Source organism: Hibiscus syriacus, unplaced genomic scaffold (genome assembly GCF_006381635.1).
Source record: "Hibiscus syriacus cultivar Baekdansim isolate YM2019G1 unplaced genomic scaffold, ASM638163v2 tig00007043_pilon, whole genome shotgun sequence".
NCBI lineage: Eukaryota > Viridiplantae > Streptophyta > Magnoliopsida > Malvales > Malvaceae > Hibiscus > Hibiscus syriacus.
This window is the reverse complement of record NW_024062124.1, coordinates 76467-88800: the sequence shown is the minus strand read 5'-3', so window position 1 is coordinate 88800 and position 12334 is coordinate 76467. Positions and strand designations below refer to the sequence as shown.

General features: G+C 32.2%; 1 protein-coding gene across 1 annotated transcript; it reads right to left on the bottom strand.

Annotated features, from left to right (window-relative positions):
- Positions 1 to 6278: 6278 nt before the first annotated feature.
- Positions 6279 to 6932, bottom strand: LOC120201171 (protein LIGHT-DEPENDENT SHORT HYPOCOTYLS 4-like). The gene has a single exon (XM_039201834.1). The coding sequence runs from the start codon at positions 6930 to 6932 to the stop codon at positions 6279 to 6281; it is 654 nt and encodes a 217-aa protein (XP_039057765.1).
- Positions 6933 to 12334: the final 5402 nt, after the last annotated feature.

The following is a 12334-nucleotide window of genomic DNA, read 5'->3' as shown; positions in this document are numbered from 1 at the left end:
TCTGCCTTTGCGGCAGTGTATGCTTTATAACTGGTAATCGATCTGGGTTTTCAATGGGTAGTAATTGAAGGTGATTCTAGATCGGTAATCAGTAAGCTTAACTCTAATGATAGAGACTCGTCTGAGATTAGCACTTAAATTTGAGATGTAAAGGTTCGGGCTCGGGATCTACATGCACGCTCCTTTTCTTTCATCTACCGGTCGAGCAACCAAGTGGCGCATTTGCTGGCGTTGGAAGATGACAGGTCCTCTGGTGACAAGTTTTGGGTTGAAGAGACTCCTCGAGCTATGACGGTTCAGGTGGAAAGGGAAGCTCGGGTCTTGTACCCACCTTGATCTTTTCTTTCCTTCATCGTTTTGTTTACTCATGTCTCCATTCTTTCGTTTTCTTGGTCTCCCCTGCAGAATGCTTCAACATTTTTTTCTCTTCTGGTTTGTTCGTTTGGTGCAGTGGAGTTGAAATGGCCGACCTTGGCTTTTCATTTTTCTTGTCTTTATGTTTTATTTTTGTCGCGGCCATCTTTCGGTTGGATTCGAAATTGGATTTCGACTTGAAATAATTGGATTGGAGTCGCCACCGACTATTTTAAAAACATTTAGGTGGGTCGGACATTATCTTACCTGATCTACGTTGTACCAGAAACGTGCCGGGTTCGAGAGTCGGTTACAATCAAGGAATGATTAGCACCCTTAATTCCGCCCTTTTGGTACCAATTAATTTGTCGGTGTCTTTATTTGTGAAAATTAAAATATTTAAATTACTCGATTCGAATTGCTTACATGGATTTGTTGAAATTTTACTAAAACAAAGTCGAAAAGGTTAGGGAACAAAAAATACTAATAATAAAATAATAAAATAAAAATAAAAATAATGAAATAATAAATTTAAGGGAAACCAAATAAAAAATAAATAAAAGGAAAGAATAATAATGAAAAATATTTGATAAAATAAAAGCAATATGGAGAAAAAAGAAAATAAAAAATAATAATGATAATAATAAAAATAAAAATAAAAATGATAGGTAAATTAGGGACTGTAATGAAAATGTCAAAAACTAGGTGTTCAAATTGAAATGTCGAAAAGTTGTATTAATGATTAAACAACAGGATTATAGAATAGGGGGACCAAACCTGATATTTCCCTTTTTATCCAAAAAAACGTAGGTTAGAGTCCAAAACGACGTAGTTTTGGTTCGCCTATTTAAGCCTAAAACAAGGCTTTTTTCCTTCTATTTTCCCTCATTTGCATGTTTCCCTTCTCTCACTAAAAGGAGAGAATAAGCCATTCTCTCTGGCCTCTCTCTACAAGTCCTCCATCGGAGGAAAATCGATAATTGCCAGTCACCGTCAAACGTCGTTGTCGGCCACCGCCGACAGTGGCCGAAAAAAAAATGCCCCCACACGTTCCTTTCTGCCCTGCGAACTCAAATCTAGCCACAAAAACCCCAAAATCAACTCCTAAAACCGTAGATCTACAAAAGCCTTCTCGGTTATCTTACCCTTTTCCGGTGACCTTTCCACTTCTGATGGTTCTGGTTTTGTTGTTTGGTGATATTTTGCTTTTTTTGGTTCTGTTCTCACCGTTTTGTTCTCGGTTGTTGATGGTTCTCTTGTGTGATGTTGATGGGATTTTTGTGTACTGTTGTTTTCTATGTGGTTCTGTTTGTTCTCACTGTTATGGTATTTTTGTTGGTCGTGGCTCTCGATCGTGGTTCTAATACTATGTTGATGTTTTTTTTATGGTTTCATGTTGATACGATGGTGTTTTGTTTGGTTATTGTGTTGGTATGATGTCTCTCCGGTTCTCTGTTGGTCGATGATTATCTCGGTTTTTCTGTGTCCTCCCCCTTGGTCGTGTTGATGCTTGGTATTTATAGGCCTTCACCGGTCGTTGTGGTCCCAAAATAGGGGCGCTCGTGACCTGTCACCCCGGGATGGGTCAGTCCCGGGGATCTCGGCCATCGTTGGCACTATGACCATCTGTTTCGAGTGGCTCTTGGTTGCCCGGGTCGTGCGGCGCCTTGATTGAAACTGGATGTGAAACCCTAACATGCTACTGGGCTGGTTCAAGCCCAGTTTTCGGACTTGTTTAGACATCGTTTAAATGTTTTCAAAATTATATATTATATAAGTTTTCAAAAATATTTTAAAAATTATATAATATATAAATGTTTTCAAAAATATTTTCAAAACTATATAATATATATGTTTTCACAAATGTTTTCAAAAACTATATATTATATATATTTTAAAAATGTTTAAAAAAACTATATATTATATATTCTCAAAATGATTTTAAAAACTATATATTATATATTTTCAAAATATTTTTAAAAACTATATAATATATAAATGTTTTCAAAATATATTATATTTTGTCAAAACATTTTCAAAAGCTATATTATATATATATATATAAATAAAATATATATATATAAAAATAAAATAACTCCGGGCGAAAATGAGTGTCTACAATTTCTTTTGAGATTTGTATTTGGTTTTTTCTCTTTAATAAAGGGGATGATTTTAGTTTAAAAAAAATAGATAACAAGGTATTATGTATCTCAAATAACATTTAGGGTTTTAATCTTTACGTTATAAATGGAATAAATTTGAGGCTTAGAGAATAATTTCATAGTAAATATTACTATACTCAATCCATATTAATATATTTGAATTAATCACTAGTATCTGATCTATTAACCGACTAATCCAGATCGAGTACTGCAGAGACGAAGACGATCCTCCTAACCTAATTTACTCCGTATTAATATATTAATAATTAGAACACAAGTGAAATTCAACATTAAACTTACCTTTTTAAAATCTGTCGACCAACAGCTATCATATGAGGGAGGTCGGACTCTCAAATTACAGAGCTAAATCGACCAGTACTCACATGTAAAAGAAAGTTTTATTGTTCAAAATTGAAGTTGATAATTTACCTTAAATTATACCTAAAACTTCAACTTAATTATTATTTTTAAAATAATTTAGGATAAATACAAAATAATATTTACTGATAATTTTTTAACCACTAATAATGTATATATCATGCGAACACAACAGCTCAAATATGAAAACCTTCGAGAAGAACAACACTTCTTTTTATTTTTATTAAGCTCACTTAATGGATTTAACTTTAAACTTAATTATTTATTTAATCTTTGAATTAGATTTTAGAACATTGGACCTTAAACGATTTAAAGTTTAAAGAAACATTTTTTTAATTAATTGATACAAATAAGGATGGTAACTGGTAGAGTTTTGGTTCAATCCAACTCGACCTGAAAAATATATATCTTACATTCGAATTTGACTCGACCTAAAAAATATACATCTTCCACTCAACTTCGATTCGACCCAATCCAACCCGGTAAAAATAAGGACTTGCTTAAAAAGCAATAGAAAGATGACGCATTATAACAATTATCCATAAATTTATTTGAAAATATTATAATATTATCCTTAAATCGGATCAGATCGAAGATTTTTCATCTTCCATCCAAACTCAATACGACCTACCTCACTTCTTTATAAAACTCAACCCGTACCTACATTATTTTTAAAAAAAATTCAATCAAATCTAATCGACTTGAAATCAATTAATTTCGGATTAAATCGTCATCCCTATCTAAAAACCAATTCAACAACGTTGAACTGTTTGAAAAGAGAGGAATACTATGCAACATGCAAGAGAAAATCACCGACTTTGACAAGGCTGACGAAACCTTTTCCGACTGTCACACTCATGGCCCCATTAATACATCGAGGGTTTAGTTTCGTCCACGTGGCATAATCATAGAGGCTGTCATACTGCAAGAATGACAGGGAAGCTCGTGCGAGGGCTGAGTAGGCACAGTGGGGAATTGTGCTCAATCTTCGTGCACTGGCGACTGCCTGTGCTGACGTCAAATCCTTAATTTAATCTATTTAATTAATAAGATCAGTTTAAAAAGTATAACTAATTAATACAATGTTACACTTTTCTTTAACATTGTATTAAAACTCATGTTTTAAAAGTTTAGATTTTAAATATAAATTATAAAATAAATATAAAAACTTTATTTTAAACTTTATTTTATCGATTCACTCATAAAAAATATTATAAAAAATAAAAAAATGATATATATTAAGAGAAGATCGAAGATCCAACCAAGTAATATTCCTATAATAAATTGATGTTTTTGATTAATTGAAATGGTCTAATTCATTTTTTAGGTAAATCATGTACTATTAATAAGAAATCATATATTAGAAGTATCATACGTGTCCCGTTAAAAATCTTCCTACCTTAACGGAGGAAAGAGTACACACAATTTTTTTAGATTTAAATTGATTTGATTTTAAAACTTAAATCAACACACGTTTAGTAACACACAATTGATTAAATTTGAATCTTTTAAAAAATTAATTTTTACCATTAAGATCGACCCTCAATAATCGATGATGAAAAATCAAAATAATAAATGAAATGAAATTTAAAATGTGAAAGTTATCGAAAAAATAGTAAAATTTTCATTGCAGTACGTGAACTAAAATAAATATTAGTAATTTTTAAATTTAAGATATGATAAGGTTAGTTAATCAATTTTCACTATAGTTTTACACATTCATATTTTTAAACTCTAAGCCCTGAATTTATATGATCCGAACCACCTTTGAAACTTAATTATTGCCTTATAAAACCATTTCCATCACGTTATTTACAGAATTGTATTACGTAATCTCATCATACTTTTTTAATGTTTAATTTATCAAAATCTGAAACTCGTGCATACTTTTGTTGAGTTTGCGTGTGACGTCTCTCTCTATCTTGCTTATATTCCAATGACATGAAGTGGCTTTAACACTAAAATGTATACTTTGTGTGTGTATACTTCACTAAATATGTATGCAGTGACGGATCTAGAAATATTTTTTAAGATAGGCACATATATATATTAATAATAAAAAAATTCATATGAGATAAACACAAATAAAATTTCAAGGTGGGCACATTCAGTAAAATAAACAACTAACATAAAAAAATTTAAATTCTAGGATGGACACCTTTAGTAAAATGAACGAGTAGTATAAAGAAATTCGGATGACCCATCCTGTGGTGTACATGCATCCGCCAGTGTATATATATTCTTGTTGGGTATTAGGGTTCATATGAGGACTAACAATATCTGACTGTAGATTAGGGTTCATGCATATGGCTATGGACTGCCACATGATAACTTGTGAATATCTCCCCTTGGGGAAGCATGCACAGATGAATGGGTGCCCAAATCAAGTAATCTAAAGACTATTCAAGACAAAGACCCTATCCCCCATTATTAAAGGCTGATATTTTGCAGATTAATGTAGGATGTTTGCTGTTGAAAAAACATGGAAAACTCCAATATCAACAACTGTTTTTACTTGATTGTTTTAAGTGTTTGATGCAGCTTTTGGTTTACATGTTTAGTCTTTTCCTACATATTCATATATACCATGCATATACATACATACATACATACATACATACATACATACATACATACATACATACATACATACATACATACATACATACATACATACATACATACATACATACATACATACATACATACATACATACATACATACATACATACATACATACATACATACATAGAATAGAATAAAGCACAGAAAAGGCAAGCAAGAGATAAGATAAGAAAGAAGGAAGGAACATAAATGATACTAAAACAGGAATGTTTCTGTTTGCCCACCTGAACGCATGATTCCTTTAGGCCTTATCAGTACTTGATTGATTTGTCATATTTCCCATAGCTAAATATTCTATTAAGTGTTTGATTAGAATCCTGTTAACCACCTTTGTCGTAAAATGGGGTGTTGTTTCTGGCAACTGCTACGTCTGCGGTGTGTGTGCACGTTCATTTAAAATTAACTAAGAAAATTTTAAACAGATATTAGATTGTAATCATTATAGACTAATAATAATGATAATAAGTGTTGATTAGTAGCAGTAATTACCGTTAATTACTACAAATGGGACGTACACTGCAACAACTGCTGTTTTGATCATAGTAAATGAAATGAAGTCATTAAAATGTAGGGTAATATCCATTAATGAAGATGAAATGCAGAAGGGAAAGTTCTTTAAGACAGAACGACCCAATAATTGCAGATTAAAGTAATTACAAGATGACTGATCATTAAGAAAATAAACATTGGAGAAACCCTTTTGCCATGCAGATAGATGATAACGCCTTTTAATTTTTTTTAATTTTTTGTGTTTTTGCTTACTGGTTTTGGTTGGGATCTGGCGGAAGAGACGGTGGCTGTGGTGGTGGAGCTTTAGGTGGCCGCTTTCGTTTCTTCTTCTCATAGCTTATGCCTCTCGCTTTAGCCTGTGAATCACGAACCTCACGTAGGTAAAGCCTAATAGCTCTGGCACCGAAAGGGTTAGCTTCGGGTTTGCCGCCGTGTTCTTCGTAGGCGGCACGGAGGCGTCCGATGAGAGCATCGAGGCTTCCCCAAGCTTGCCGGAGAGGGCAAGGGCATGGAGCCGGAGGGTTAGGGTGACCGAAGAAAGGACAAAGCTGGGTGTGTACTTTGGTTTTCCCGAACTGGTCAAGGTACCGGAGGAACTCCAGGACGTGAGCGCCGCTGCAGCGGGAGAGCGAGAGCGGCGGTCGGTGGTTCCGGAGGTACTGCCCGAAAGTGTTCCAGTCACGCCGCTTTTGGTTCTCGTAGCGGCTGAGAGTCGAAGGAGGAGGAGAAGAGCTGGCAGCGGCTGGTAAAGGATTCGCTTTGGTGTTAGAGGTCATAGCGATGGTGGTGTTCACGGTAGTGCTTGCGGTGGCGATGGAGAGGTCTGCAGGGAAACATGGGTTCAAAATGGTGGCGGAAGAAGGGCTTGAATCCGAGGTTTTGAAACCCTGAAGAGAATCCATAAATATTTATCGAGATCGATGGATGATTGAAAACAGATAGAATTTCACATAGGAAACGAAGACTCAACAATGGCAGGAGAAAGAAGATGATGATGAGAAGGGTATATAGGGAGTTTTTTTTTTGTGAACAATAATTATTTATGAGAAATAAAATATATAGGGAATTTAGGGGAGAAAAGAGTAGTATGTAGTGAAAGGTAGGGTATAGTGAGAGTCCCCGTTGCTTTTCTTTGAGGTTTCTTTCAATCTTTTCTTTGATCAATCCTAGATAACTTGAAAGCTTCTCATCATGCATACACACATACATGTGAATATAAATAAAATATAATTTTTTATAATTAAGTGTAATTATTTATAATCAATAATTACAAATGAGTGATATATCTAAATAATTATTATAATAATCAAATGGTAATTATAGTTAAGTGTGTTTGTTTGATTGTCATGTGATATATTTGAATAATTTTGAACACCAGCCCCTAAACCCTTAAACCATGACCTGTAATTCTATATCTAAAATCTTAAACCCTAAACATAACATAAGAGATATCGATATTACTCCGGTTATAGAAAAGTTATTGACGATGTACACATTCTACAAACGCAACAATTTGAATAGGGGATATTTAGAGAGAAGTATCATTCTTTTTTTATCACTGATATCACTTAATGAATTTAATGATTAATATAGACATTTTATTAATCTATTTGACAATAAACATTCAAATATTCCTTATAGATGACGTGCTCAAACCTAAAACCTTCAGAGATAACAACCATTGTATTAATTATTGAGACGCTCAATAAAATTTGATAGACACATTAATTGATTAAAGGTGATTATACCGAAAAATCATCTTTTCAAACATTATATACCTGTCAGACACCATTTCATCTCTATTTATCGATCTAACACCCTTTACAGAAAGACACCCCCTAAAGCACGCCTTATGTTGATATGGCGTCACGTGGGGTAAGGCGCGCCCTCTGAAGCGCGCCCTCTGAAACGCGCATTATGCTGACATGGGTACACGCTGGCTAAGGTGCGGCCCCTAGGGGCCGCCTTATGCCACGTAGGGGTATAGCGCAGTACAGGGGTCGCGCCTTCCTGCAACTATGTTAAAGATAACTGTCTCATAGTTAAAGCAAAGGTGCGACCCCTGAACAGCGCCTTGCATAATTGTGTTAAAGTAAATGCGCGGCCTCTGCACCGCGTTATACCCCTACGTGGCATAAGACGTGCCCCGGGGCATGCGATTTAGCCAGCGTGTATCCATGTCAGCGTAAGACGCGTTTCAAGGGACGCGCCTTACCTCACGTGGCGCCAGATCAGCTTAAGGTACGCTTTAGGGGCGCGTCTTTTTACAAATGATGTTAGATCGATAATTAAAGATAGAAAGATGTTTGACAGGTATATAGTGTGAAAAGGTAATTTTTTGATATAATCACCTTGATTAAAAGTATTTTTCAAAATGAAACTACATATATTTTTTTATGAATATTTAGTCCCATGAAAATGGGTGAAGTAAGCTATCACTTCAGTGAGAAAGAGAAAGAGAGTGGGGGCTGTATTTGGAAATGGGGTGAGGCTTTCTACAGTTTAGGAAAGAGATGATGGAGACATGATAAAGCCATTTAGGGTGGAATAACATGATTTTGTTTCTCCCCCTCCCCTTTTTGATTGACATTTGACGTCTCCTTTTCCATTTCACTATTCTACCCTCCCAACCTTCACAATAATTAAGGATAAATATGTAATTTACATAGAAATCTTGTATTTGCTTTTTCAGTTTTATTATATATTTCAGCATGAACCAATAGTTTAAGTAGTAACTGAATTATTATTATTTTTTTGAGATTTTTAGTTCGAGCATCAAGAATATTAAGGTGACGTTTGGTTGGCATGAATCCTTTGAAATTGGTGAGAATTGGAATCCAATTCTATCACTTTCTCATGTTTGGTTCAAGGTTTTTAAGAAAATTAGAATACCTCATGGTTTCTACTTTTCATCAAATGAGGGAAAGTGAATTCTATTAATAAATGGATGGAATTCAATTCTCTTGATGGAGGAAATTGAAATTTGATCATACTACCCTCATCAATCTTTTGGTAACTTATTCATATATTGAATAAAAATATTTTTTTTATTATTTCGGGTCGGGTCGGGTTTCTAATTCATATATTCGGGTCGAGTCGTTTTTTTAAGTGTGATATTCGGGTCGGGTCGAGTTCGAGTTTAGAGTGAAAAATATCTGACCCGAAAATATATATAATTTTACCTTATATATTTAGAAATAATTACAGTAATACCCCTCTATATATATAATTTTTTTCAATTAAGTCACTATTTTTATTGAATAAAAATAATTTTTTATTATTTCGGGTCGGATTGGGTGAAACTTTATTTTGTTCGGGTCGGGTTTTTTAAGCATGATATTCGGGTCGAGTCGGGTCGGATTTTTTTAAGTGTGATATTCGGGTCGTGTCAGGTTTTTTTAAGTGTGATATTCAGGTCTGGTCGAATTCGGGTTTAGGATGAAAAAACCGGACCCGACCCGAAAAAATATAATATTACCTTATATATTTAGGAATAATTACAATAATACCCCTCTATATATAATTTTTTTTCAATTAAGTCAATGTTTTTATTGAATAAAAATACTTTTTTATTATTCCGTGTCGTCTCGGGTCGAGTTTCTAATTCATATATTGAATAAAAAATAGTTTTTGGTATATTTTTTGGTAACTAGTTAACATACTCTGATTGGAATGTATCGAAATATTGCTCTATCTTTTGGTAACTTATTAACATATTTTGATTGCGATGATTTTAACTTATTATATTTATTAGCATGATTTTTATAATTTATTGAAATGGATAATCAATTAATAAAATGAAAATTTAATATTTTTTAATTTTTTATAATATATTACTACATGTAAGTTGTAAAACAAACTAAAATAAAGCAAAAAACAAGAAGGGGAATTCTGTCATTTTACATTATTGAAATCAAATTCATCTGACATGTCTGCGAACCAAACAGAATATGAAATTTGATTTCAATTCCATTTCCTGCCAACCAAACAGAATATGGAATTGGATTCCAATTCCTGACAGATTCCAATTCCTTCATAAACATTCCAGCGAACCAAACGCCACCTAAGAGTATGAGTGTTTAATGTTAAATAGTTGAGAGTTATTTTTAAACATATATTATCATGTACTTACCCTATATTAATAAAAAAAAATAATTTTAAAGGCCCAAAGTAAATGATTTTATTGGCTTAAGCGATTGGTTGTTAATTTTAGAGAATTTAGATTCGAGCATGACATCTCTAAATATATTTAAATGTTTGTTATTAAATAATTGAGACTTGAAATTTTTTTAAACATATATTATTATATAATAATTTCATATCAACAAAAATATATGATTTTTAATCCATGAAATGAAATTCGAAAATAAACAATTTAATTATAATATTTAATTGTACTAATAATTCACGTACTCGTGTTTTTGTTTATGAATTTACGAAAGCAAAATTTTGAAGCAGAGGCGTAACTTGCATCACTCGGAAGTAGGGGTGTAAACGAGCCGAGTCGAGTTCGAGTATTGTTGAGCTCGACTCGACTCGAAAACTTTGAAATGGAGTTCGACTCGACTCGAAAATTCGTGAGTTTAAAATTTTAAAGCTCGATTTGAACTCGAAATTCTGAACTGAAGCTCGTGAGCAGCTCGAAATGAAAAAAATTCTTAAACTTAACTCGATTGAAGCCTCAAACTCAAACTCGAACATAAACCTTAAATACATGAAATCTTATTATATATATATTTTTTAAAAAAATCAATACATAAATATTAATATTATTATTAATTTATTTTTTTTAAAAATAAAATCTTAATATATTATATTTTCGAGCTGCTCACGAGTTTTTCGAGTCGAATATCGAGTAGCTGGTTTCAGCTCGTTAAGAACTCGAGCTCGAGTCGAGTTCATTCGATCCGAGTATTTATCGAGCCTTGATCGAGTCGATCTCGAATAACTCGCGATCTGTCTCGTCTCATTTACCGCCCTACCCGGAAGCATGAGTCAATCAAGCAAAGAGTTTATTAACAAACAGTTAATGTGACCTACAGTTTCAAACCCTATTTTTGGACCGATTCAGGAAAACTTTCAATTCGTCAAATAGATTCATCGGGTGACGGATGCGGTATTTAATGTTAGGGACAAATCTAAATTTTTAAAATTTTAGGAGTAAACTTAAATTTATAAGATTTTATAAGGACTAAGACAAATTTTCAATAAAAAACACATTAAAAATCTAAAATATATAATAATTTTAAAATTTTAAGAAGACGACTGTCCCCACTCGCTCTTTTTTTTATGAAAAGATTGGATCAAAATTTTGAAAGATTTTTTATCTTTTATATCCAATAATAATTGACGCGATACTCATATCAATAATAGTCGAGTTAATATATTTACATGTTATTTTTTAATAAATTAATATTATTCGTTAAGACAAAAACATATATATTATTGTCTTATTGGAAATAAAGTGGGACAAATATAAATATTTTGGATAAGATTCAAATACGAGACTTTTATAAATGGATTTAAGACCTAATTATTGAATTAAATTAAGGGTTTGTTACATTTTATCGAGCTTAAATTCAATTAATTTCTTTGTATAATGTTCGTTATCAAGTTAAGAAAAAATTAATATTTTATCTATTACGTATTACTTAAAATTCTATTTTTTTAACGATTTTATCATTTTTCTTTCGTTTTGATCAAACTTACCATAAATTATAACAAATAATATATTTCAGTTAAAACTGTATTTTCCTCTTTCTTTTTCCTCATTTTTGATAGAGAGAGGAGTCTAGTTGCTTATTCTTCTTCTTAAATTTAATTTATTTATTCGGAAAAAATATGAAATTAATGATTAAATCACTATAATAAAATCGATTATCGAACCCAAAATTTAATCATAATTAAGTTACATATTCTTTTAACAGGTTATATCTAATAGATTTTTAGAGTTCAAACTTTAATCTACATGCCCTTCAATCAAATAGTTATAGATATTCATGTACGTGAAAGGACACTTTCCTCTTAGTTTTGGTAAAATTCTTATTTGAATCCTCTAAAATTTCAAAATTTTAGTAAATAAAATTATAAAGTTTCCATTTGCACCCTTAATAAGATTCGTTTATTCTAAAAAATTGTAAATATTTTTAGTTAATAAAATAGTAAAATTATTACAGGATCCTCATAAAAAAATATAATTTAACCTTAGCCCTAATATCTATGTATCAATTAATGTTGAAAATACAATACCAAACAAGGTAAATTCAATATTATTAAGGGTAAATTACAAATTTGACAAATGAAC